This window comes from Kogia breviceps, chromosome 5, assembly GCF_026419965.1.
Source record: "Kogia breviceps isolate mKogBre1 chromosome 5, mKogBre1 haplotype 1, whole genome shotgun sequence".
NCBI lineage: Eukaryota > Metazoa > Chordata > Mammalia > Artiodactyla > Physeteridae > Kogia > Kogia breviceps.
Window position 1 is genome coordinate 68,541,957 of NC_081314.1, and position 25,499 is coordinate 68,567,455.

The 25,499-nt window shown below is 41.5% G+C and overlaps 1 protein-coding gene across 7 annotated transcripts in view; it reads right to left on the reverse strand.

Annotated features, from left to right (window-relative positions):
• IGF2BP2 (insulin like growth factor 2 mRNA binding protein 2) overlaps positions 1–25,499 on the reverse strand; it is a 170,942-nt gene that overhangs the window by 41,162 nt on the left and 104,281 nt on the right. For 4 of the 7 annotated variants that reach the window (XM_059063727.2, XM_059063728.2, XM_067034166.1 and 1 more), the window contains exons 3-4: positions 4,705–4,753; positions 3,666–3,717 (exon numbers count right to left, since the gene is read on the reverse strand). The exons of the other annotated variants lie outside the window; for them this stretch is intronic. In XM_059063727.2, the coding sequence (XP_058919710.1) occupies positions 3,666–3,717; positions 4,705–4,753 (101 nt within the window). The remainder of the gene's footprint in view (positions 1–3,665; positions 3,718–4,704; positions 4,754–25,499) is intronic. 7 annotated transcript variants of the gene reach the window in all.

Below are 25,499 nucleotides of genomic sequence, written 5' to 3' on the forward strand. Positions count from 1 at the left end.
CATGTGTATATGTATATGCACATTTTCTTTGGATTTTTCATTTTTAATGCCTACATAAAATTGCAGCAAGTAAATGTGCCATGATTTTTGCCTAACCATTCCTTAATTGTTGACAAATGGGTTATTCTCAGTATTTGCTATTCTGAATAGTGTTGATAAAAATCACCACTGTTGCAAATATCACTTGATTTGTGTTCTTCTCAATTATTTTTTTTAGGGTAATTTAGAAAGAAAATAATTGGTAAAATAACATAATGCTTTTTAATGATTGTTTTCAGATTATTCTCCTAAAAGTTTGTATCAATTTATTGTACCACTATGAGTTTTAATTGTTATAATTTGCATTTATTTTAAAATAACTGGATATATGTATAAAATAATAAAGTATTTTAATTTTAATTCTTCATTCATGGATAAGGTTGAACTATTACTGTTTTTGTTCCCCTTTGATAGACCTCCTTGACTGTGTGAGTTAAATCTAGTAACTGTGTACAATGAATAAAGAAAGTTGACAATTCCAACCCACTTGACTGAAGAGAACACATAAACTCTAAGAGTGGTTAATAAGGGATCACTCCTGGGGGTTTCCCTGGTGGCACAGTGGTTGAGAGTCTGCCTGCCGATGCAGGGGACATGGGTTCATGCCCGGGTCCGGGAAGATGCCACATGCTGCGGAGCGGCTAGGCCCGTGAGCCATGGCTGCTGAGCCTGTGCGTCCGGAGCCTGTGCTCTGCAACGGAAGAGGCCGCAACAGTGAGAGGCCCCGTGTATGTATGTATGTATGTATGTATGTATGTATGTATGTATGTATAAATAAATAAATAAATAAATAAATAAGGGATCCCTCTTGTGAGATGGTTTATCTTGATTCACAATTGCTTGCCTCTTCTTCCAAAGTCAGACATTAAAAATGAATTCAAAAGCAAGACAAAACTTTCTCAATCTAAGTCAGTAAACTTAAACCAAAAATACTGGTTTACCCAAAACCAGTAAACATAAATAAATCAAATCCTCCCCCATTAAAACATTTAAGCTATTGCGAGACTTGGAATTAACAACAATTAACATGAGGATAATTCAAGAAAACCACAATAGAGGTGCTTTTCAAAATAATAATAAAACCCTATATTGCAGGGATCCTTAATCTTTAAAAAAAAACAAAACAAAACATTTATTTATTTATTTGGCTGTGCTGGGTCTTAGTCACGGCATGCAGGATCTTCGTTAAGGCATGGGGGACCTAGTTCCCTGACCACGGATCAAACTCAGGCCCCCTGCCTTGGAAGCCTGGAGTCTTATCCACTGGACCACCAGAGAAGTCCTAGGATTCTTAATCTTGAATCCATGTTAGAGTTTCAGGAATTCTTTACTCACCCTCCCCACTTCCCTGCAAATATTCAAATTTGTGGGTAAGTGGATTTTTCTGGCTTATAATTTCCATATGATTCTCAAAAAGGTTAAAGATCACTGTTACCCAGTAACTTCAAAGTAGCTGCAGCCCTTACAGGGAGGGGAGGCATAATCCTCAGGAAGGAACTGCCACTGAGATTTATGTGTCACCAGTGCTGAGCCCAGCCCTTGCCTTGGCCTGGGGGTGTTCGTTTTGCCCTCTAATACACAGAGAGGTCCTCATAGTGCAAAATAGGAATGTGCAGCCCACAACCATCCTCTTTCAGTACTGACACACTGAATGCTACGAGGCCTCATATCTTGCACCTTTTACTGCCACAGATGAGGCTGAAGACTCCAAAACGGGAGAAAGGCTGGCTTTGAACTTCCTGAATAAAGCTATCCACTAGAAGTCTCAGATTCTCTGATTTTGTTCTACTCCTTAGTCATATTCTTTGTTCTTGAAAGACGTCTGTCTTTAGGAAATCAGACCTGTGATTCTGGGAAAAACTGAGCTCTATTCAAATACTTTATTTCATTGGACATGAAAGCTCTCTTTAAAATCCTACTGAAAATTTTTTCCTGCTGAATCAGGAATCACCTATGAAACACAACAAAACAACAGCCCAGCACTTCTTATCCCGTAGTTGTGAGGCAGCTAGAAACTGGGTGCTCTAAGGGCACAGGTGCCATTGGAGCTGTGAACTGCCCCCAGGGACCTGGAGTATTTCTTCCTTGCATAGCATTGTCCTAAGTTTATAACATGGTCTTAGTTAGTAACTTTTACAGGTTCATGTCTGGAAGGTCATCCTGCCTACTAAATCCATTCCTTATTAGAATGTCTTCTTTTCCATTTGAGGGAAATAACAAGAACTGAGAAAACAGAATCCTTGTAAATCATGTCTTCCTTCTGAGCTCTTTCCCTTCACCTTTGGGCATGGGCAGTCAGCATTATGAAATTGACTAATAATGTTTTTAATATTCAGGAGTGGAGAGCAGATCTGAATAACTACTGCTTTAAAACTATTATATTAATTATCCTGGCAGATAGAACAGACTGCATATGAGAAAATGGATTCTCTGTGATTTTTCCTAAGTGAACTTTAACAATTATGTATGACTCCACTGTCTGTAAATATTTATTCAGGTTCTCTCTGGGTGCCCCAACTATTCAGTGATATAGGAAGGGTAAATTTATTCTCCCCATTATACACATGTGGAAACTGAGCCAGTAAGGTTAAGTGACTTTTACAAGGGCTCAAAGTCAGTAAGTGACTGAATTCATAGTCTGCTTTCTAGGTCAATGCAAAAATAATCTTTATCACATGTTACTGCCTGTCCTATCAGGAGCTTGGAATCTACTTTTCAGGGACTCTTAAATAGCTGCATAAGATATCAGCTCAGGGCTTCCCTGGTGGCGCAGTGGTTGGGAGTCCGCCTGCCGATGCAGGGGACATGGCTTTGTGCCCTGGTCCGGGAAGATCCCACATGCCGCGTAGTGGCTGGGCCCGTGAGCCATGGCCGCTGAGCCTGCGCGTCCGGAGCCTGTGCTCCGCAACGGGAGAGGCCACGACAGTAAGAGGCCCGCGTATCACAAAAAAAAAAAAAAAAAGGTATCAGCTCAGGGCTCAGGTACCCTTTTTTTTTCTTTAAAAATCATAGCACTTCATGTTTTAGAAGACAAAAATAAGGGCGGCAGGAAAAAGAATATGTGTTTTCTGGGGATTTACAGCATTGTTCCTAAGACAGAGGCTCTCAAATGAGTACACACAAAAATCACTTGGGGGTGCTTGTTGAACATACAGATTCATGACTTCTTCCCCAATAGAGTTTTAATTTGTAGGTCTGTCTATGGTGAGCCCTAGGAATCTGCATTTTCCCAAGCACTCCAGGCGATTCTGGGGTGAGTCCTACACCTTGAGAAACACTCAGTCCAAGATATTAGGGATATGTTGTTCTTAACCAGGAAGAGGAAAGCTGTAATAGTGTAAATCCAGTTATTTCCAAGTGAATTAAGCTTCCCCCACCCTGACAGCATTTGTCCAGTGCTTGAGTACATTACGGAGTATAAGAAAAACAGCCTGAAAACCATACTTCGAAAAAATCGATATAGACAGATGGATGTAGACATCTCTCACATATATACAAACACACACTCTAGGAAGCTTGCTTCAAAGGAATTTGAACTTATTTGTCCTTGGATTTGACCCGACCTATAAGAAATAACAGGTAATATCCCTCTCAAAATTCAATAGGCTAATTTTGTCACTTATTACCTTGTTCGACATTTTCCACTGTCCCATACTGAGCCAAAAGTCCATCCAACACCTGAAAAAGAAGCTTTGCTGTCAGAATTTCAGGTCTTCCATAAAAGCAGCTAGAACTGAATAAATGTACAGGACTTTCATTTGCTTATTGGCTCTCAAGTAATCTGTTCACTGAGGAAACACAGCAGAGCTTCAGAGTCTTAGTATTTTGTTAACAATCACATTCATCATGATGGTTGGAACCCACTTGCTGCTTTTGAAATGAGAAGCAGAATAATGTACAAAGATCACTTCTCCTTCCTGGAAGATTTAACCTTCTTCCTTCAGTTTTCCTTTAGGGATCTCTTTATTTTACAAAGTAATGAGATATGCATATGTCCAAAATTTTCCACAATGAAAATTTTTTTTCTTAAAGGAATAAAAACATTAGACAAAACATTCTGTTTCCTTTAAGGCTATTCTGATTTTGTTTGGGTTGGGGAACATGTAGCAGTATGTTTTTCAATAATGCAGGAAAGCCACTCCTCATATTCTATCTTATTTTATTTCAAGGTAACAATCTTGTAAGAAGTTTTACAACTCCGAAAATATGGCTTAACTGTTATTCATAGCAACTAATTCAAAATAAAAAACTTGCTCAAACTAACAAAGAACCTTCTATTCTTATGGGTTTTCCATTTATTTTATTTTTCCCCAAATCGTAATTTAGAAAGGTAAAAATCTTTGATAAAATCATGGGATAAAAATCACAAGCAAGGTATGTATTTTGTTTCAGTTTGTCTGTTGATGCTTGGTTTCTCAGAAGACAGAACAGAACATAAGAGATCAAAGTGCACATCCTGCACGACGAAAGGGACAAATCTGACCCCAAATTCAGGGCAGATCATGCATATTAGGGGCACTGAAGAAGAGAAAGTCTGAGGACCTCTAATTCCTAAATGTGAAAGGGGACTATAAAAAAGGGAGAAAATCCCTTATTAACCCATTAAAAACTAAAATGAGGAAAGAGAGCAGGAAGATAATAAATATAGAAATGACATTGGCCTACCTCCCACTGCAGGTGAGGAGGGATGTTTCGAATCTGAATTTTCCTGCTCCTGTAAAAGATAAAAGTACAGACACAACAAACAGGCTTAAGACCAGTTTGAGTTTACTTTCTCACTATGTTCACCAAGACATCAGCAAGGGATTTTGATTGTGAATCAAGAACATCTTGTTTTAAGCCATTCATCAATTTCTCCCTTTATGTCTGTTAGTATTTGCTTTATATATTTAGGTGCTTCTATACTGGGAGCCTAAATGTTAATGAGTGCAATATCCTCTTCTTGTATTGATCCCTTTACCATTATATAATGCCCTACTGTATAGCACAGAGAATTACACCCAACATCTTGTAATAAGCTATAATGGAATACAATCTGCAAAAAAAAAAAAAAAAAAAACACACACACAAAAACTGAATGACTATGCTGTACACCTGAAACTAATGTAATATTGTAAATCAATTATACTTCAATTAAAAAATTAGAAGAAGAAAAAAAAAGAGCAGCTTGTTTTAAAACTTTCAATTAGGGACTTCCCTGGTGGCATAGTGGTTAAGAATCCACCAATGTAGGGGACACGGGTTCGATCCCTGGTCCGGGAAGATCCCACATGCTGCGGAGCAACTAAGTCCATGAACCACAACTACTGAGCCTGTGTGCGACAACTACTGAGCCCACGAGCTGTAACTACTGAGCCTCTGTGCTGCAACTACTGAAGCTCGTGCTCGGCCTAGAGCCCTTGCTCCGCAACAAGAGAAGCCAATGCAATGAGAAGCCTGTGCACCATAATGAAGAGTAGCCCCTGCTCGCCGCAACTAGAGAAAGCCCGTGCGCAGCAATGAAGACCCAATGCAGCCAAATAATAATAATAAATAAATAAAATAAAACACAGCTGTTTTAAAAAAATAAATAAAACTTTCAATTACTTTGAGGAAAAAAATAAAGAACAAACCCAAGAAGTCTGAACAAGCTAAAGAAACAGTTCAGTTAGATGCAAATTTGCCTTTTCAATTTCCTACCAAAATAGAATTTAAATTGCCACACATGTTCTAATTATAGAATTATTCCATTCCTCCTCAAAATACATAGTCCTGCAAGTGACCCTACCCCAAAAGGTACCTAGGCTCAAACATGAGAGGTGGAATACATACACAGCAGGCTTAAAGAGGATCTTACCTAACAATGCAGAAATTCCTTTAAAAAAATTTTTATTTCTAATAGGTAATACAGTCCTAATTCAAAAATCAGGACACTTTAAAGAGGTATTCCATGAAAAGTCTTACTCATTGCTTGTGTAACCTTCATTTCCTTTATGCAAATACTAGTAAATACAGATATACAATCCTATTTTCACCTTTTCTTACAGAAATATTTGCATATTCTGCACACTCACTGAATCTTGTTTTTTTCACCTAACAGTAATGTCCTGAAGATCTTTCTATATTGGTAGATAGAGAACATCCTCATTCTATTTTACACTACTTGGATGTACCAAATATCCATCCCTTATTGATGGATATTTGGGCCTTCTCCTGCCTTTTTATTCAGAAGATTTTTCTCTTTTTCCAAGATATCTGATAAATCTGAGTGATTTAGATCATTTCTTGTTTTTACTTAAGCGTTAAAATTAGATAGAAAGAAGAATAGAAATATGAAGATATGAATTTTTCTATCTTTGGAGAACATGTTAGATCCCAGAAAGAAAACACAAATCAGCATTTAAATATTAGAAGAGGTCATTCAATGGAAGGGCTTGGCACTGAAATCCCATAAATATCGCCTTTGGGGGTTGCAAGAGAAGAGACATGGTGGCCAAAGTGCAGCTCCATTACTTTTCCTTTCCTTCTTGTGTAAGAGGTACCAAATAGTTGCTATATGTAGCCACGCATTTCTCCATGGCTTTAATCTGGGCAACAGCCACAGAAAGAAATGTTACAATTCATGCAGAGAGGAAAAAGGAGAGAGACAGAGGGAGAGACAGAGAGAGAAGTATACAGACAGGGGAAACAACAAACAAATAATAAAGGAACTGAGGGGCTCCTGTTTCCTCTGATTTTTTTTTTTTTAAATTAAGGGGGACCATCCCTCTGCTCTAGATCCCATATACTACTTCTGTTTTATCTTTTAAAAATGAGAACACATTCATGCTTTACCAGAGCTGCCTAAATGACTATACAAGCCATTCTGCAGAACCTCTAATCTTGTGTCAGGATAGGAAGGAGAAAAAAGAACCAGGAACTAATTTCTGCTTCTGTGCTACGAAGGCTCATTCCTGACACTGCCTTTGGCAAGAGTTCATAATAAAACTGCTGACACCATCCCATACAGTGGCTACATGGAATGCTCCACAAAGGATGTCACAAGCCTAACTATTTATAGAAAAGGCATCATAATTTACAAGAAAACTGAGTATTTCTAAAGAAAAATATTTTTGTTATCTCCAAGTATAAATAAACATTGACTACAATTGCTAAGCAAGAAATATTGATAGAATTCCTATGGGAAGAAACTTCTGCATAGACACTACGATTTGAATAAAGAAAGATACTGTTGCACTGTTACGACAAAGAATGCAAATAATCTAAATATCCACAAGCAGGGAGATGAATAAGTAAATCATAGTAGAGCCATAATACTGAACATTATACAGCTGTTAAAAAGAAGGAAGTAGACATGTATCCAGGGTCACAGTCCACTCTTCAAAGGCATAATGTTATAAGATGAGTGCTAATTACAGATTAGGTTTGATCTGTTTTTTAAGAGCACAAAACCAAACTATATGTCATTAAGTGTGTATATATATAAATGCACAGAAAAAGGTAGCTACAAACATTTATTTGGTTGGTAAAACGGGACATGTACTTTTTATTTTAGCTGCTTCTGTCTTGCTTGCTTTTTAAAAAAATGACATGTTCATGTCTTACTTACTTTAAAAAATTAACACTTAAAACTCCTACTAGGGCTGCTTTCATGAATCGAAAAGATTCATTTCTTTAAAGTATCCTGGAACCTGCTTTTTAAAAAAAGAGAAAAACCCTCTTATTTTCTCCATAATTATCAACAGGTTAGGTATCCTTCTTGAAATCTTATTTAACAAAGTATTAATTTATTTGGCAAACCCCTTTGTACACACTGTGTAAATAATCAAACTCTGAGAAGTCCAGATGATCCCAAATCCTAACTGAATGGGTCTAAAACAATGATGCTTCCCTGTAATATCTGGTGTGAGGACTGCACATCAGGCAATCAGTTGAGTAACTGGAACGTTCGTTAAGCAGGGTTCTCTAAAAAGCTAGTGTGTCGCATCTCTAATTTTAGACCAGGATGGAAAGGAAGAAAAAGAACCCAGAAACGAAAAGGGGAAATGGAGATCACTGCAGGAGAACCCATTCAACTGGAGTTCAGTCAGGTCATCTGGGAGAACATCCTGAGAGACTGTCTTTCAGTATCAGGAGTGACCAGGATCTTTGGGATCTGCTAACTTCCATGGCATCATCTGGACACTGTGCCTGCTGTCAGGGCACCCAGGATGCCCAACCCCTTTTTCCCTGGGAGGGATGTCTGTGTGCTCTTCAAAACCCAGCTCATACCTGCAGACAATTCCAGGGCATCTCCAAAAAAGAGTTGTTTCTATGCACTCCTAAGTTTTTGTAACAGCTCCCTCTTTGCTATAATTACTTATCTGCTGGCGCTGGTCCTCTCCTCACTGGATTGGAAATTTCCTCAATGACACGCTTCTTGTTTACTAGTCTCCTGTCCAGCAAGAGGCCAAGCGCATAGCAGAAAAGGAGAACATGGAACTCTGGGGTCTGGGAAAAGCACTGCTATTGCTGGCTGTTGTCTGTTTATGATGCAGACCTTCTGGACCCTACTTGGGAAGGCACAGGCTGTCCTTTTCTCCTTTGCCAGGTAGTAAAGGGGAGAGGGAAGGCTTCTTTTCCCTCTTTCCTTTAGAGAAGAAACCCAGTGCTCAGCTCAGTCTCGAATAACAGATGTGGATCTTTCTCCCTTTGAAATCCATAAAAGTGTGCCCTGCTTGCAAACAAGCCCAATTTACACAATAACTTAGGAAAGTGATTGGTTTTAAGAAAATAGTCCTTTGTTCCTTAAAAAAAAAAAAAAAAAAAAAAGAATAACCTCACCCTTCCTTTAGTTTAGAAAGGAAATCAAGCTTCTCTAAAAATACATAATTGACATTTCTCATCCTCACCACCCAGAACCATTACAGCCAGCTCCTAGCTGGCCTGCCGTCTGTCTTACTTTCCCCTCCTCTCCCATCCTTCCCACACTTAGTGACTTTCTAAAATACGAATATGACTGGTGACTTCTTCCCTCTTTGAATGACTCCCTGTCACCACATCCAAATTCCCATTCATGACCCTGTTACTGTCCCGTTCCCCATCTCTTTACCTTTAACCCTCTTGCCCCAGCAACTGCTCTCAACTTTGGGCTCTTACCCTTCCATCCAAAATAATTTGTCACACCTGTAGTTTATATGCGTGCCAGGTCTGAGCCTTCAACATGCTCAGTCCACCTTAAAAACAAGAGTAAACAAAGGCAGTAAGGAACATGATTTTGATTTTTTTAAAAAAAATTTTTAACTGAAAACAGAGTAAGACCTGCAGTCAAGCTATTAATATAGACACATAGGCTCTCTCCCCAAGGCTCTGGGATTCAGGAACTCAGAATTTCCCACTTTCATATTCAAGTAAGTGTGTTCAGTGGAAAAGAGCAAGTAGCTCAGTCTTTACACATCCAGGAAAAGAATAATATAGCCCAACAGCTATTCTGCTTGGCTGAGGAACTGGGCACTTTGATGGATTCTATATTCTGGTTAATTGGTGACAACAGTATACACATGTAGACTATCAAATCTTAACTACAAACAAAAAAAACTTAACCACAGCTCATCTAAGGCTCTTCAATGTGTAAGTGCTTCAGGGTACTTTTCATGAATATGTTATTATCTTTGTACTGTAGATGCCCAGAGGAAGTGGAAAGCTCTGAGTGAATTTCAGATAAAACTAGATGTCCACTGTTATGAATTTCAAGGACCTGGCAGAAGTTATTTTGTATGGTAGAATCTGCTGCTTAAAATATCTGGGCAGGGCTTCCCTGGTGGCGCAGTGCTTGGGAGTCCACCTGCCAATGCAGGGGACGCGGGTTCGTGCCCCGGTCCAGGAGGATCCCACGTGCCGCGGAGCGGCTAGGCCCGTGAGCCATGGCCGCTGGGCCTGCGCGTCGGAGCCTGTGCTCTGCAATGGGAGAGGCCATGGCAGTGGGAGGCCCGCGTACCGTAAAACAAACAAACAAACAAACAAAAACAACCTGGGAAATCAGCTGGGGAAGTAAAATCATATTGTCAAGGAATCTCTGTGATTTTGAAGAACCACCCCACATCTCTGTGTGTGTGTGTGTGTGTGTGTGTGTGTGTGTGTGTGTGTGTGAAACGCCTGTTTGCTTGTGAGGTGGAAAATGCCATAGTTTTTAGGCATACCATCAATTAACCACAAATCTGATCAACCTCCTTGGGAACTCTAGCCCAGGCACTGACCATGCTGGGGGCCTGAGTAGGGAAGACTTTACATATATTGTGGACACCCAGCTCATAGGATCTCAGATTCCATTTGAAAATTAGGCAAGCTAAGGATCAGAAGATCTCCGGGAAAACTGTGGGCAAGAGAAGCAACAGAGGAAACAAAAGGATCCTATAAGAGAGTCCTTTGGGGTTCAATGAGAGATCCTACCCAACTAGGTCCCATCTGTTTCCACAGCAATTCTGAGCTCCATCAGATGATGACACTGTGGTTTTAATCTTGCAAAGAAATCAAAGCACCATGGAATGTGCATTATCTAGAGGCAGGTGTGCTAACCGACTCCAAGGGCAGTGGCAGAGCCAAGGCTGAAACCACCAGAGCTCTTGGCCACACCCCCTCCTCTAGTGCTATAATCAGATTCCCCTGCATCCCATGTCCTCATTAGTAAGTGTCTGAGACATTTCTCTCCTTCCCATTCCTCATTAATTCTAAAAGTTCCCCTTAAAACTTCTGGACATTCTGTACAAGGGACATCCTGTACTAAATTGAACTAGGACCTAGGGCTAGCAATGAATCAGGGAAGCAAATGAATCACCGGTGATAGCCTCGGCCAATCTAGTATTCAGCACTCAGCTGCCTTTTGCAGTAATCCCCTCCCCCACCCGCCTCTCATTCTTGCTCTCCTTTCTCTCTCTCACACACACAGAGGGCACAGGGCATGACTTTAAAAAAAAAAAAAAAAAAAAATCAATGAAACTAACTGTTGTCACTTTCTTACAAAATTATTAAGAACAACTGCATCTGCCGCTATGGAATCTAAAATAAATGTATTATAACAGTTATAAGAAAACCAAATGCTTTCCACATAAAAACTGTTAAAAAGTGAAAAAGAGGTTTTGGGGGTTTTCTTAGGGAGAAAAAACATGTAATCAGAGTAAAGTCCTTGTGAATATTAGCAGTGTTATGGGCCAAATCATATAAGGATTAAATCAGATATTACTGTGGTGCCCTGTTGCAAAGGGTTTGAGCCAGGAGAACTGCAGTTATGAACCCAGTAAATTCCCTTTGCTCTATAAACTCAGGTCCACAAAACCATAAACCCCCAGTGGCCTGAACACACTCATGCTTCATGAGAATTCAGAGACAGGACCTCTTGAAAGTCTACTGCTTGAATATCACAGAAAAGAAATCAGTGAATATGATAAAGCAATAGTCTGAGACTTTGTAACTTACTCATTTACCTCCGAGCCCCTCTCAAAGAGGCCTTGACTTTTTAAGAGGTTGCCAACACAATTCCAGACTTCCCTCTTGAGGAAAACATCAGGAATTCTTAATTGTTCTTGAAAGAGGTAGAAGGAGAAAAGTAATTAGATAATGATGAGATGTTCATGGGAAGACAGGTCAGGCTGCTCCACCTGGGCAAGATGGTGAAGGAGTTTCCCTAGTGGGTCAGGTACAATGAGTACAATTTGCATTAAATGACCATTGAGTTTCATTCCAACTGCAGGATTCTACAAACCCTTTAGAAAGGTTAAAATCATCTCCTGTTAAAAGGAATCAGTATGCTTGACTGTAGGTTGAAACCACCATACATTGTTCTAGTGAAGTAGATAATCACATTCCTCAGATATTCAATATTTTAGCTCTTTAAAAAGGAAGTCAATATCTAAAATTTCTCTTTTTTGATTCGTATTCAGTTTTTAGTGAAGGGGGCTCCTTTTACTGAAGTAGTGGTAAATAGAAATATTTGAACTGAAGGAACACTAAAAAATCTAAATAATTATTCAGGGAAAATATTTTTCTTTGTCAAACACATTTTCAGTATTTTTAAATAAAGTAAAACAACAACAACAACAACAAAAAACCTGACATAGAAAAACCATGACCAGTCTTACCAGCAAGGTCTGTGTACAATTTCCTATAGATAACACCATTTCCCATCTACCATACTACTCGTTAACTCATTTTGTGACAATAGACAATGAAATACGGTTTTAGCTCTAGCTTTACCAGAATTTCTCCATGGGCTTCACTGAACACTATTTCTTTCTCATCCTTCAAGTTATTTTATCTGATGAGTTTATTAATGTTTCAGAGAGACACCCAACACGTTCGTCACACTGTTTATAGCAGGAAGCTTTCCCCAAACCACCACAATTATTTACATTAATGGGTGCTAAGTATCCCATTTAAATCTTACACTCCCCTATGAAGTACAGATCGTTATCCTCACTTTCAGATAAGTAAACTGAGGTACTGATGAATCCCCTGTCCAAACTCACAGCTGGGAGCAATATTTTTGACAGCGGTCTACAATTTTAAATCTTTGCCCTTAAAATGTCACTCGGGGGCTTCCCTGGTGGCGCAGTGGTTGAGAGTCCGCCTGCCGATGCAGGGGACACGGGTTCGTGCCCCGGTCCAGGAAGATCCCACATGCCTCGGAGCGACTGGGCCCGTGAGCCATGGCCACTGAGCCTGCGCGTCCGGAGCCTGTGCTCCGCAACGGGAGAGGCCACAACAGTGAGAGGCCCGCGTACCACAAAAAAAAAAAAAAAAAAAAAAAAAAGTCACTCAAACTGTCAAGTCACCAACGACAAAATTTACATTTCATGTATATACTTCAGTTCAATGAATATTGGACAAGATGTACCACCTCAGGCAAATGCTACGGAAATGACTCCTAGGAATAGATTTCCAGGTTTTCCCTCTCACTGTCAACCTCATTGTAGACTCTGACCAAAAACATCTCTCCCAGAAAGGGTTATTTTGGAAATTTCACTATAGTGGTTCATCCTTTGCTCCTCAGAAGATTTATTTAATATAAATGCCCTTCAGAGAGGTCAATAAAGGTATTAATTAGTGAACTCCTTCACAGGGTCAGCTGACTCCTGGTTGATAGCTCTCCTGGCCCAGGACTGGGAGCTGTGCCTGCCTGCAAGCCTAATAAGCCTTTGCTCATCATCACTGGCCCCAGTCAGCACTGTGCTCAATCTCATGGGGCAGGATAGAGTTTGAGAACCCGCCCCGAAATATGGATTGCTGAACGGAGAAGGGTGGGGTGAATCCCAGACAGGAGACAAAGGTTCTCAGAAGGAAAGGACATTCAAGTGTGCCTGAGTATAAACAGGCATTTGGATTCAGGAGGGTGGGATCTTGAGAGGTAAGGCTGAGTCTTTGTGAGTGAAAGATCTCAAAGCCAGCTTTCAGCTTTTCAAGATCTGAACCATGTAAGAACTGAAAGCATTTTATTGTGCTGTGATGAAGATGCTAGTTAACAAAAGCAAACTGTGTTTCTCTCTCTCTCTTTTTTTTTTTTTTTTTTTTTTGGTGGTACACAGGCCTCTCACTGTTGTGGCCTCTCCCGTTATGGAGCACAGACTCCAGATGCACAGGCTCAGTGGCCATGGCTCACGGGCCCAGCCACTCCATGGCATGTAGGATCTTCCCGGACCGGGGCACGAACCCGTGTCCCCTGCATCGGCAGGCGGATTCTCAACCACTGCGCCCCCAGGGAAGCCCCTCTCTTCTTTTTTTAAAAATTAATTTATTTTTGGCTGCGTTAGGGCTTCGTTGCTGCGTGCAGGCTTTCTCTAGTTGCAATGAGTGGGGGCTACTCTTCATTGTGGTGCGCAGGCTTCTCATTGCGGTGGCTTCTCTTGTTGCAGAGCATGGGCTCTAGGCGCACGGGCTTCAGTAGTTGTGGTACTCGGGCTCAGTAGTTGTGGCTAGCGGGCTCTAGAGCGCAGGCTCAGCAGTTGTGGCACATGGGCTTAGCTGCTCTGCGGCATGTGGGATCTTCCCAGACCAGGGCTCAAACCCACGTCCCCTGCATTGGCAGGTGGATTCTTAACCATTGCGCCACCAGGGAAGCCGCAAACTGTGTTTCTAATGAAGTGATTAGTTACCCTTATAAGGGCCTCAATTCATTATCTGTAATTAAGACTAACCAGGGTAAAAACAAATATTTACACATCATATTTTGAGCCCTGATAAAAACATATATAAACTTGATGCAACACAAGTTACAATTTGAGTATATAAATGTTTTACTTGTGTGGTGCAGGGTAAATACAAAACCATCTTTATAAAGGAAAATGAAGCCACATGCCTAGTCACCAACAACTGTGCCATCCTTTCAGCATCTCTCCAATTCATTTTCAAATAATTGTTTTCTTGAGTTCTCCAAACAGCACTCAACTCTGTCCTTTTCCTTTTTTTTTAACTTGTGCCTTTTTCATTTTTTCCCTCCTCAGCTCAAGTAGCATCTGGAACAGAGCAGGTGCTCAGCAATCAGCAAATTCACCAGGAGCATGTGTTGCTGACAGCTGGCTTCTTTTTCCTGGCACACTCCACCCCATATTCTGTGTTCCAAATATAAGAAGAACACGTGATTAGTGAAGACACTGACTGGTCTTCAACCAAGCCAATTTCTTTTACTCCAGTCTATGCTTGTCAGCTCAAGGCAACAAGCTGTTGACTGGAAAATGCAGGGGAAGACATTTCCCGACACAGTAACCACCGCAAACTCTTCCCGTGATTGGATGTAATGACTCATGTGGAGGTGGTGTTTCTTCCCTGAAGACAAGTACAATGGCATGCCTTGACATACTGAAGAAACAGTTTCACAATTAACAGAAATTCAAGCCAGAAGCTATGAGTCCTCAATGTCTGGGAATGAGTGATAAACCAATAGCCATTTTACTTCTGAAAAGAAGGAACTACTCCCAGTAGTTATAAAAGACTTTGATCTGGGCTTCCCTAGTGGCGCAGTGGTTGAGAGTCCGCCTGCCGATGCAGGGGATACGGGTTCGTGCTCCGGTCTGGGAGGATCCCACATGCCGCGGAGCGGCTGGGCCCGTGAGCTATGGCCTCTGAGCCTGCACGTCCGGAGCCTGTGCTCTGCAACGGGAGAGGCCACAACAGTGAGAAGCCCGCGTACCACAAAAAAAAAAGAAAAGAAAAAGACTTTGATCTTATTCATTATAGTCAGGATGATTAAGAAAAATTAAGTTCATCTCTAATATAGCTCTAAATCCCAAGTAAGCAGAGAAAGGGAGGAGAGGGTCCTCCCTTGTAAAGGGACTCCTTCCCCATGCTGTGTAAATCAAATAGCATTCACCATCTCTCACAAAAGGAACATCTCACCCACACTGAAGGTTAGGTACTATGAACAATCCGAACTACCCATACCCAAATGTTCTGACTGGAGGTTAAACACTGGACATTTTATCTCATTTGGGGAAATAAGATGATTTCTAAGATTAAACCAAAAGCTTTTCCAAATTCATTTAACAGATGTTCACTAAGAACCTGTTACTAGCCATGCACTTGTTTTAGGTTCTGAGGTATAGCAGTGAACAAAACAAAAATGTCCTCATGCTGCTTATATTCTAAGGAGTGAACAAACAGAAAAGACAACATTGACCTCAGAAACCCTAGAACTCTCTAATTAATTTCAATAAAACATGTACTTTACATGTTTAATACAACATGTACATTTCAAAAAAGAATGTACTTTAGAGTTGGTCCCTTGAATCAATTATATCCTCAAGGAAAAAGGCTATTCCTGCATTTTCTTAGTCATATTTTTAGGTTTCAGCTAGACATGAACCCAATGTCCTTTAACACCTGTTTCTGCACAGTATCCTTAAACTGTAATTGCAGGTAGTAAAGAGCATCACACAAGTCCTTGTTTCCAATCACCGTGGGGAAGTTAAAGCTGAGGCAGGCATTTCTGTGTATAACAGAAGTGGAACACCTGTACTGCCACAAAGGGGAAGCTTTCCTTCCCACCCGAGTCTGTTCCTTAGCACTTAACCCCCTGAGATTTCCTCTGCTACACAAAGGGGAGCTCTGGAGATAATAAGAGGACCAGAGGAAAAGTTATTTCTCAAAATTGGGAGAGGAGTCAGAAAAAACTTCTCACACAACACCAATAAAAAAATAAAATCACAGCATGCAGAGAAACACAAATAAGTGAATGTCTTCGATATCTCAAAATGCTGATGTAAAAAGAAAGGAAAATCATTAGCTCTTAGAGCTAATGTTACATGATTTGAATACAATGAGACTTTTTAAAACCTAGAATTGCCAACTTTTTTTTTTTGAGCCATGCCCCGCAGCTTGTGGGATCTTAGTTCCCAGACCAGGGATTGAACCCGAGCCCTCAGCAGTGAAAGTGCAGAGTCCTAACCACTGGACGGCAAGGGAATTCCTTCCTTTATTTCTTTCTTTCATTTATTCATTCATTCATTTATTTATTTAGCGGTACACGGTCCTCTCACTGCTGTGGCCTCTCCCGTTGGGGAGCACAGGCTCCAGGCGTGCAGGCTCAGTGGCCAGCCGCTCCACAGCATATGGGATCCTCCTGGACCGGGGCACGAACCCGCGTTCCCTGCATTGGCAGGCGGACTCTCAACCACTGAGCCACCAGGGAAGCCCTAGACTTTTGCCTAGAGAAATTTTTCCAGTGGTGGTGCTGATCGAAATGCAAGATTCTTGAGTTGTATCCTTCTCAAACTATGCACATCTTATCCCTACCCCTGCAGCTCAACAGCTCTAACCTGGTGACATGGACACAGCAGTCACTCAGGAAATCTGAGGAATGAATGAATGTACATGATAGGGTACATCATGGGTACAGATAGATCTCTGGAATTTAAAAGTAGAATTTAAAATTTAGAATTTAAAAGTAGAATTCCTCCCAGCTGCTGGTTCACACTCTCTTTTGAGTTCCCTGTCTTACAAAGACAGTAAACAGAGCATCTGTCTCAGTTGATTCCTGACTTTTCATCACTTCCTCTCAAACCAGCACTATTAGCTGGGTGGGCCCCAGCAGGACCCAACACTGGGAAGTATCCTATATAGGAGTCAACACCCGACATGAATAAAGGTGAACAACCTACCTGGCTCAGCAGGTGGCCAAGGGAAGTCCTGCTACCACAGATTCAAATTCCTTTTCCTCTCTCTTCTCCCTTCCCTGGAAGCAGTGCACGGTTGCCCTCTACTACCAGGACCCTCTTTCCTTTCTTTGTTGGAAGCTAGGTCCTCAGCAGCATGAATGAGGGAGGGAAGAGAGTTCAGTTGGTGGCCTCCCCTTAGCTGTTCAGAGTCCCAGTCTCCTTAGCATTGTGATAAGCTCCTGCACTCTCCTCTCATTTGTCCCTCACCAAACCCCAGGGGATTATGAGAAAGTGTTCCATAAACTGTAGTGCACCCTACACAGGTAGGCATTAGGGTTATTTTGACAGAAGCACCCTCAAACTCCTTTTCCCAGCGTTGGTCCTGATATGCCCAGGAGAGCTGGTGCCTGGTTTTCCTATGAAATGTGAATGGATTTGACTTCACCTGATGAGTCACAATCAGATAATCAATTAGAAGGCACTGCATGGAGGCAGCATTGAACTAGAAGAAAAGCTACTGAAGTGATAAAGAATCACCTGTGGATTCAGGCTTAAAAGGACCCATTTCAGGATAATTTCACAAGCTAAAATGTACAGTTGGCAAACGGATAGACTATTCTTCTCCTTCATTTAAGAGCACCTTGATTATTGTGCTCAAGTGAGAGTACTCTTGTTCCTTGGTGGGAAATACAAAATTTGTAATAGTGAAGCAAAGATACTTGTGGAAATGCAAACACTTTTATTTACTGATGTCCATAAGGCCTTGATTTCTTAGAAGACAACAATGATTTAAGAAAAAATATAAATTTAAATATAGTCCCTGGATTTTCTAACCTTATAATTCTCCCCACCCCTAATAAAACATTTTATCGTTACCAAAGGCCACCACTATTTCAGCACCACAAGAAGCAGAGTGGGAGATGTGCTAAGCAGGGAGCCAGAGACCACGGTTTGAATGCTGGCTCCACTTCAGGCAAAGCTGTTGGATAGATACTGGGCCAGTCACTTAACCTCCCTGCTTAATGCCTCAAACATGAGGCACTTGAGATAAGATGACAGCCAGTTAGACAAGCTTCTTTCCAAACCCAAGATTCACTCCATTTTGGCAGCAAAACAAAACTGTCACAAAGAAAAGGTAAGGAGTAGAAAGGTGTCTCTCTCCATGGACCTTAAGCTACAGAGACTGAATTAAAAAAAAAAAAATCATCCCAACAAATCTTGCATTTTGTTTGGGTCACAGTTTTTAACAACCCACTAGATAAGTTAGCTGACAGAGTCCATATTATTTTATAACTGAATGGCTTACAATCCCAAAAAAGTGGATCTGTGACTCTACCTGTATCACAACCCATCCCTACCAGCCACAATTTATCCCATTTCTTCCCTCTTCTACTTAATTGCAGAAAGCCTTATGCTTACATTTTCACTAGTGCCAGGGTTACTCTTGTACAATCTCTGGTGTCTGGATTTTGAAGGTATAATGTTATTTCCTGAAATTTATTATGAATGGAGTATAGGCACAGCTAAGCAGGAACTTGTCCATTTCCTACAGGTGTATATAGGTCTTGGCATGGGACTGTGAATAAGGAGACTATAACTGCCTCCCAGGAATTCCACTGATGTCATAAACCACTGTATCAAAGCTTAGGTTTCCACTACAGAGAAACAAAGTTCTGGCCCATAATTCAGATGCTGGTTAATTAGTACTGTACTGATACTCTACTTGTTATTGCAACTTTGATCTATACAACTCTATAAAGCCTACATTCATATTTTTTATTTTTAAAGTAACATGCTTTAGCAGAAGGTAAGAGAAACTTAAGACGTGATACAGGGCTTCCCTGGTGGCACAGTGGTTAAGAATCCGCCTGCCAATGCAGGGGATATGGTTCGAGCCCCGGTCTAGGAAGATCCCACATGCCGCAGAGTAACAAAGCCTGTGCACCGCAACTACTGAGCCTGCACTCTAGAGCCCGTGAGCCACAACTACTGAAGCCCGCGCGTGCCTAGAGCCCATGCTCCGCAATAAGAGAAGCCACTGCAATGAGAAGCCCACGCACTGCAACGAAGAGTAGCCTCCGATCACCGCAACTAGAGAAAGCTGCGTGCAGCAACGAACACACAATGCAGCCAAAAATAAATAAATAAAATAAATTTATATATATATATATAAAAGACATGATACATTTATTGGAAAAGCAGCAGCGTTAGCTTGATTAAATGCATACACCACTAGATAACTGTCCAAGGCCCTTTCCAACTCCAATGGTCTAGGCAACAGGTGAGTAAGAGACTTCAAAGGTAAGAGGGTACAATGAGATATCATCTCACACCGGTCAGAATGGCCATCATCAAAAACTCTAGAAACAATAAATGCTGGAGAGGGTGTGGAGAAAAGGGAACACTCTTGCACTGCTGGTGGGAATGTAAATTGATACAGCCACTATGGAGAACAGTATGGAGGTTCCTTAAAAAACTACAAATAAAACTACCATATGACCCCACAATCCCACTACTGGGCATATACCCTGAGAAAACCATAATTCAAAAAGAGTCATGTACCACAATGTTCACTGCAGCTCTATTTACAAGAGCCAGGACATGGAAGCAACCTAAGTGTCGATCAACAGATGAATGGATAAAGAAGATGTGGCACATATATACAATGGAATATTACTCAGCCATAAAAAGAAATGAAACTGGGTTATTTGTAGTGAGGTGGATAGACCTGGAGTCTGTCATACAGAGTGAAGTAAGTCAGAAGGAGAAAAACAAATACTGTATGCTAACACATATATATGGAATCTAAGAAAAAAAAAAAGTCATAAAGAGATTAGTGGTAGGACAGGAATAAAACACAGACCTACCAGAGCATGGACTTGAGGATATGGGGAGGGGGAAGGGTAAGCTGTGACGAAGTGAGAGAGTGGCATGGACATATAGACACTACCGAATATAAAATAGATAGCTAGTGGGAAGCAGCCGCATAACACAGGGAGATCAGCTCGGTGCTTTGTGACCACCTAGAGGGGTGAGATAGGGAGGGTGGGAGGGAGGGAGATGCCAGAGGGAAGAGATATGGGAACATATATAACTGATTCACTTTGTTATAAAGCAGAAACTAACACACCATTGTAAAACAGTTATACTCCAATAAAGATGTTAAAAAAAAAAAGGCAAGGGGGACAGGCAGGGTGGGACTGTGGTGAGACATCAGGATGAAAAGAGTTTATATTACATGGAGCTCTTCCTAGTGAATTTTATATAGTGATTCTGCAGATCTCAGCAAAATTGGACCCGTATCTATCACTCAACTGGTTTCTTTAAAACAAATTAACTTTTTAGAAATAAGTACTACATATTCTTTGCACAAAGTTCAAAAGGTACCAAAGCAGAAAAAACATAGTAGAAAAATTTGCCCTCTGTATCTATCCTTCTTCAGGACTCCAGTCCTGATACCAGTTTTTAAAAATCATTCCAGAGTATTCTGTACAAAAGCATATATGTATATCGTTTACCCTTGAACAGCATGGGGTTAAGGGTACTTACCCACACCCCCTGTGCAGCTGAAAATCTGCTTATAACTTTTGATTCCCCCCCCTCCGAAGTTTGCTATATATAGCCTACCATTGACCAGAAGCCTTACTAATAACATAAACACATATTTTGTATGTTATATGTATATCTACATATATTTTATGCATTCATGACATACCTAACTTTTTCTTAATCTTTTTGGTATTTCTAGGCTACACGGTTCATCTGTGAGGTTTTTTTTTTCAAATTGTCCTAAATCTCCAAAAAATTTCCAATATGTTTATTGAAAAAAATCCACATATAGGTGGACCCATGCAGTTCAAACCCATCCTGTTCAAGTCAAGGGTCAACTGTGTGTTCTTCCCACCCCCCCTCAAAAACAAATGTTAGTGCTCTGTATATGCTTTTTTCACTTGGCGATTGTGTCATATCCATACACAGAGCTGTATTATTCTCTGTATAACATTCAACTTTATGAATAGACCATAATTTATTTAACTGGTCTCCTATTGATGGACATACGTTTCTAACTTTTTGCTATTTCCAAAAAACCAAAAATGTTGTAGCAAATAACTTGTCTATCTGCCTAATTTTACACATGTGAGTGTATCTTGGAAGACAAGCTCCTAGAAGTGGTATCACTGAGTCAGAGGGCTGTGCACTTGTTATGTCAACATACAAATGCAACACTGTTTCTCCACACATTAAAATGCAGCTATCCAATTTTTGATTTCTGCACATTCATAGGTGAAAAATACTATCTTTTTTTGCATTTTAACTATGAATGAAGCTGACTGTTTTTCCTAAAGAACCTACCCACCTCACCCACTCCGGGACACTCCACAGAATTCTTCCCTGCTCTTCTTTGGTATTCTGGCAGATGACTCCTGATCTGATTAACTTCATTCACTTAATTTATTCAACAAACCCTCACTGAGTATTGTTGGACACCAGAGAGACAGGTGAAAAGCCTGTTCCTCACCATGAGGAGCTCACAGTCTGGCAGGAAGACAGCCAGTGCACCCCGCATGCAGTGTTGCTATGAGACAGGCCTGCACCACGCTGGAGGGTGCCTGGAGGGTGCCGAGTGGCTGAGCAGACAGGAGGAGAACCTGGCGAGGCCCCCAGGGAAGGTGATGCCTCAGCTGAGTCTGAGCAGTCCGAGGCAGAGTGAGCCAGGAGAGCAAAGGTGAGGGAGGGAGTGCAGAGGGGTCCAGAGGGCCTTTCAAATCAAGGGAATGAGGTGTACAAAGGCAGGGCCAAGGGCACTTGGTTTGAGAGGAGCAGAGCACGCTTTCAGGGACCACAAAGGTGATAAACCTTTCACCAGGACTCAGAAACTGGGAGACAACGTAAACACAGTCATCAGCATTAACTGTCTTTTCAGAAGCTGTTTTCTTCTTAACTGACTCCCTTCCTCAGAGAAGACAGCCTTGTGGCCCTGAGAATTTAGGTGCAAGTATAATTTTATCCTTTCCTGTAGCTATGTGCACCTCACTACTGGGGCAGTCTACTGATAATTCCTCACTTCCCTTTGATATGGGGCTGCCAGGTATACTTAACCAACAAATTAAGTGCCTCTAGATGAAAATAAAAGCATCTTGCCAACTACCATGATAATACTCTTCTGTTCCCAGCAGGTATTTACCACACCTCTTGAGAGTGTAACAAACAAATCCATTAAAAATATTAAGGGACCTCCCTGGTGGTGCAGTGGTTAAGAATCCACCTGCCAATGCAGGCGACACAGGTTCGAGCCCTGGTCTGGGAAGATCTCATGTGCTGTGGAGCAACTAAGCCCGTGCGCCGCAACTACTGAGCCTGTGCTCTAGAGCCCGCGAGTGACAACTACTGACGCCTGTGTGCCTAGAGCCCGTGCTCTGCAACAGGAGAAGCCACTGCAATGAGAAGCCCGCACAACACAACAAAGAGTAGTAGCCTCTGCTCGCTGCAACGAGAGAAAGCCTGCGTGCAGCAACAGACCCAATGAAGCCCCAAATAAATAAATGTATTAAAAAAAAATTAAGCGTGCTTACGGTTAGTGGAAGGTATGATTAAATACCACCGATTTTTTTAAATGAATGCACTAGAACTATTTTTAATCCACATGAATAATGCCTCCATCAAAGTTATGCCCTTAGAAGAGTATTTACTTATTCTAATAATGATTCCTCTGCCCAATATATTTTTTGAATTTTTTAATTAATATTTTCTACAGCATCTATCCAAGAAACATTGATTTAACTGATTTGCCTTTGGTCTGTAGTGCAATCTTACAAATATGCTGTGTTGAGTAATAATCTCCCTCTTTTTCTTCCTTTTCCTCTTTCTATATTTAACAGGAAACAAAACTCAGAGGCCTCTCCTCTGCCTCTTCTAACAGCAAAGAGCGCAGCTCTCTGGGGAGTAGGATGCCTTAGTTTGAATGCCAGGACTGCTGGGATGGCCACCATACACCTTCGTTACCAACCCATCCTCATAAGGGGTTCACCTCCCATGTTCCTTTTGGGGTGCTGGTGGAGAGGGTAAGTGCAGGGAGAATATCACCCCTGCCTGCTCAAGCTCCCTGATCTGGTTAAGGAGAAGGTATTTACTCACGGTCATGGTGGTGCATGAGGAAGCCAACCCCATCAGTGCTGGCTGATCATCAGAATGCGGACAAGGGGACATTCTTCATTTCTAGGTCACGTCTGGTTAAGATCAGGTGCCAGGGTCAATATTTCACCTTAACTGAAGGGCAGCTGCCCAGGCGGGCAAGGTCAGTGCCCCTGTGGCCCTTGGCTAGTGTCTTCTTCATAGAATTTATCACAACCCACTATTTACAATTCTGCAGCCCAGCCAGACTCTGCCCCACAACTGTGATTTGTTCATCCCACCATCCAGCACTTTTTTTTCCAAGGGATGATTATACACAAGTGAAGAGACTGCAGGCGTGGTTGCCCTTTAAGCTCATGTAATCAGGCCTCTCACTTCAATTCACTTTGGTCAGCCCAGGTCATCTGAATGTAAAAGGGCCCCTCTGTCTCTGACCAAGATCCTTGCAGCCCTTTGATGGCCATGGAGCTCTAAAAGGGAGCTCATTCCCTGAGTGCTTGAGACCCCAGTCTTCTGGGAGGTCGTGGGCAGAAAGTCAGACTAGGCATCAGGACTGCTGGGCACGGGGCCACCACCCAGATATGTGACTGGGCTATTTGTGGCAGGTTATTTAATTTCTCTGGGGCCAGATGGTCTCTTTCTACAATCCTCCTTAGTGTCGAGAGTTCTCCAGCCCTGCCTGCCCTCTTCCCTCAAGGACAGTAAAGATGCCTCTTCCTCCCATAGAAATGTGTACAAGAACTAAGTTGTCCAGGCAAAAAAATCTTTAAAGGAAGAATTTCTGTGCTGTGAGTGGTTTACTGTGAGAATAGGACTCAAGAGAAGTCTTAGAAATCTTCACTCAATGACACAGATGGATAGACAGACTTTAATCTGTGAGCCAAGAAAAATGGTTTGTAAAGGCTAGAAGAAAAGAACCCCATGGCTAAGAACTTGTAAAAACATCTATAACAAACAAGAGTTCTAAGGGAAAGACTATGAATCAGCAGGATCACAGGAGGTGGAGAGTGAGCTTTGAAATGGCAGAGAACTAACCAGCTAAAGGGCAAATGGTGCAGAATGCCACTGCAGGAGGTGACACACAGGAATCCAAGCAGCACCTGGAGTCAACAGAGGACAAGTAGACACATTTTCATCCCAGGCCTGTGCTGGTGGGGACAGCCTAGCCTACCATACTAGTATTTTCCAGATGGGAAGCAGGTACCACTGAGATTCCTTAAGTTTATAAAGCCAAAAATTCCATTCTTGGGAGGGAGAGGAGAGAAGGAAATGAGAATGAACAGGAATGACATTTTCCATTCCCTTCATGGACAGTTTTGCACAAGCTGCAAATGCAAATGGGGGAGATGTAGACAGAGGCTCACCACCACGGTCTCTGCCCTCCAGGGAACTCAGTCCAAAAGGCGAGGAAGACAGGTCAACAAAACCCACCACCCAAGGTACTGCCAATGACAAACCTGGTGCAGACTTCACCATTACAAAGCAATTTTACACACATCATCTCACCTAATTCTCACACTGGTCAGTGGGCCAGAAGGGAATTTAAGTAACTTGCCCAAGGTCTCTCAGCTGTAATGCAATAGGACCAATTAAAGAAATCTCATAGATACTACTGTAAGAACTGTAAGAGAGATTCTGAATTCACAGGGGTTCCAGGGACAATAGTGCCCATGCGAGGGACAGGCATTGTGCTGGGTGCTTTACCAACACCAACTCCAGTGCCTAAAAAACGCCCCACACTGGTGCCCAGCAGGGCCCAGAAAGCCAATACCTGACTTCTACTTGCTCTATGAATGAAGCTGGGATAAGTATTGTTCCTACTTTGCAGCTGGGGAATCTAAGGTGAAGCCAGGTACACAGGTCTGTTTGATGCCCAAGTCACTAATCCTGTCATTCTAGGGGTTTTTAGGTGTCACATGAGACACAGAGCTCCATGCAATGTCTGCAGGAGGTGAGCAAATACAGCAATAAAAACAATGCATCACATTGCATTTATTTTCTAATATTTCTTTTTATATCAAGGAAAAACTCTCAGCCTGAGGCTGGAAGCCTTTAACATCTCTCCAATACTATTCCTCCTCCCTCTAAAAAAAAAAAATGTTAGGCTCAGAACCTTAACAAGCAATGGTAGCTAGAATTTAATAACAACACATTGTTTTCAGTATATTTCATTTTTTGGTTACTTTCTATTTACTGCAAATGGTCCTGGTTTTTCAATTATATAAATAA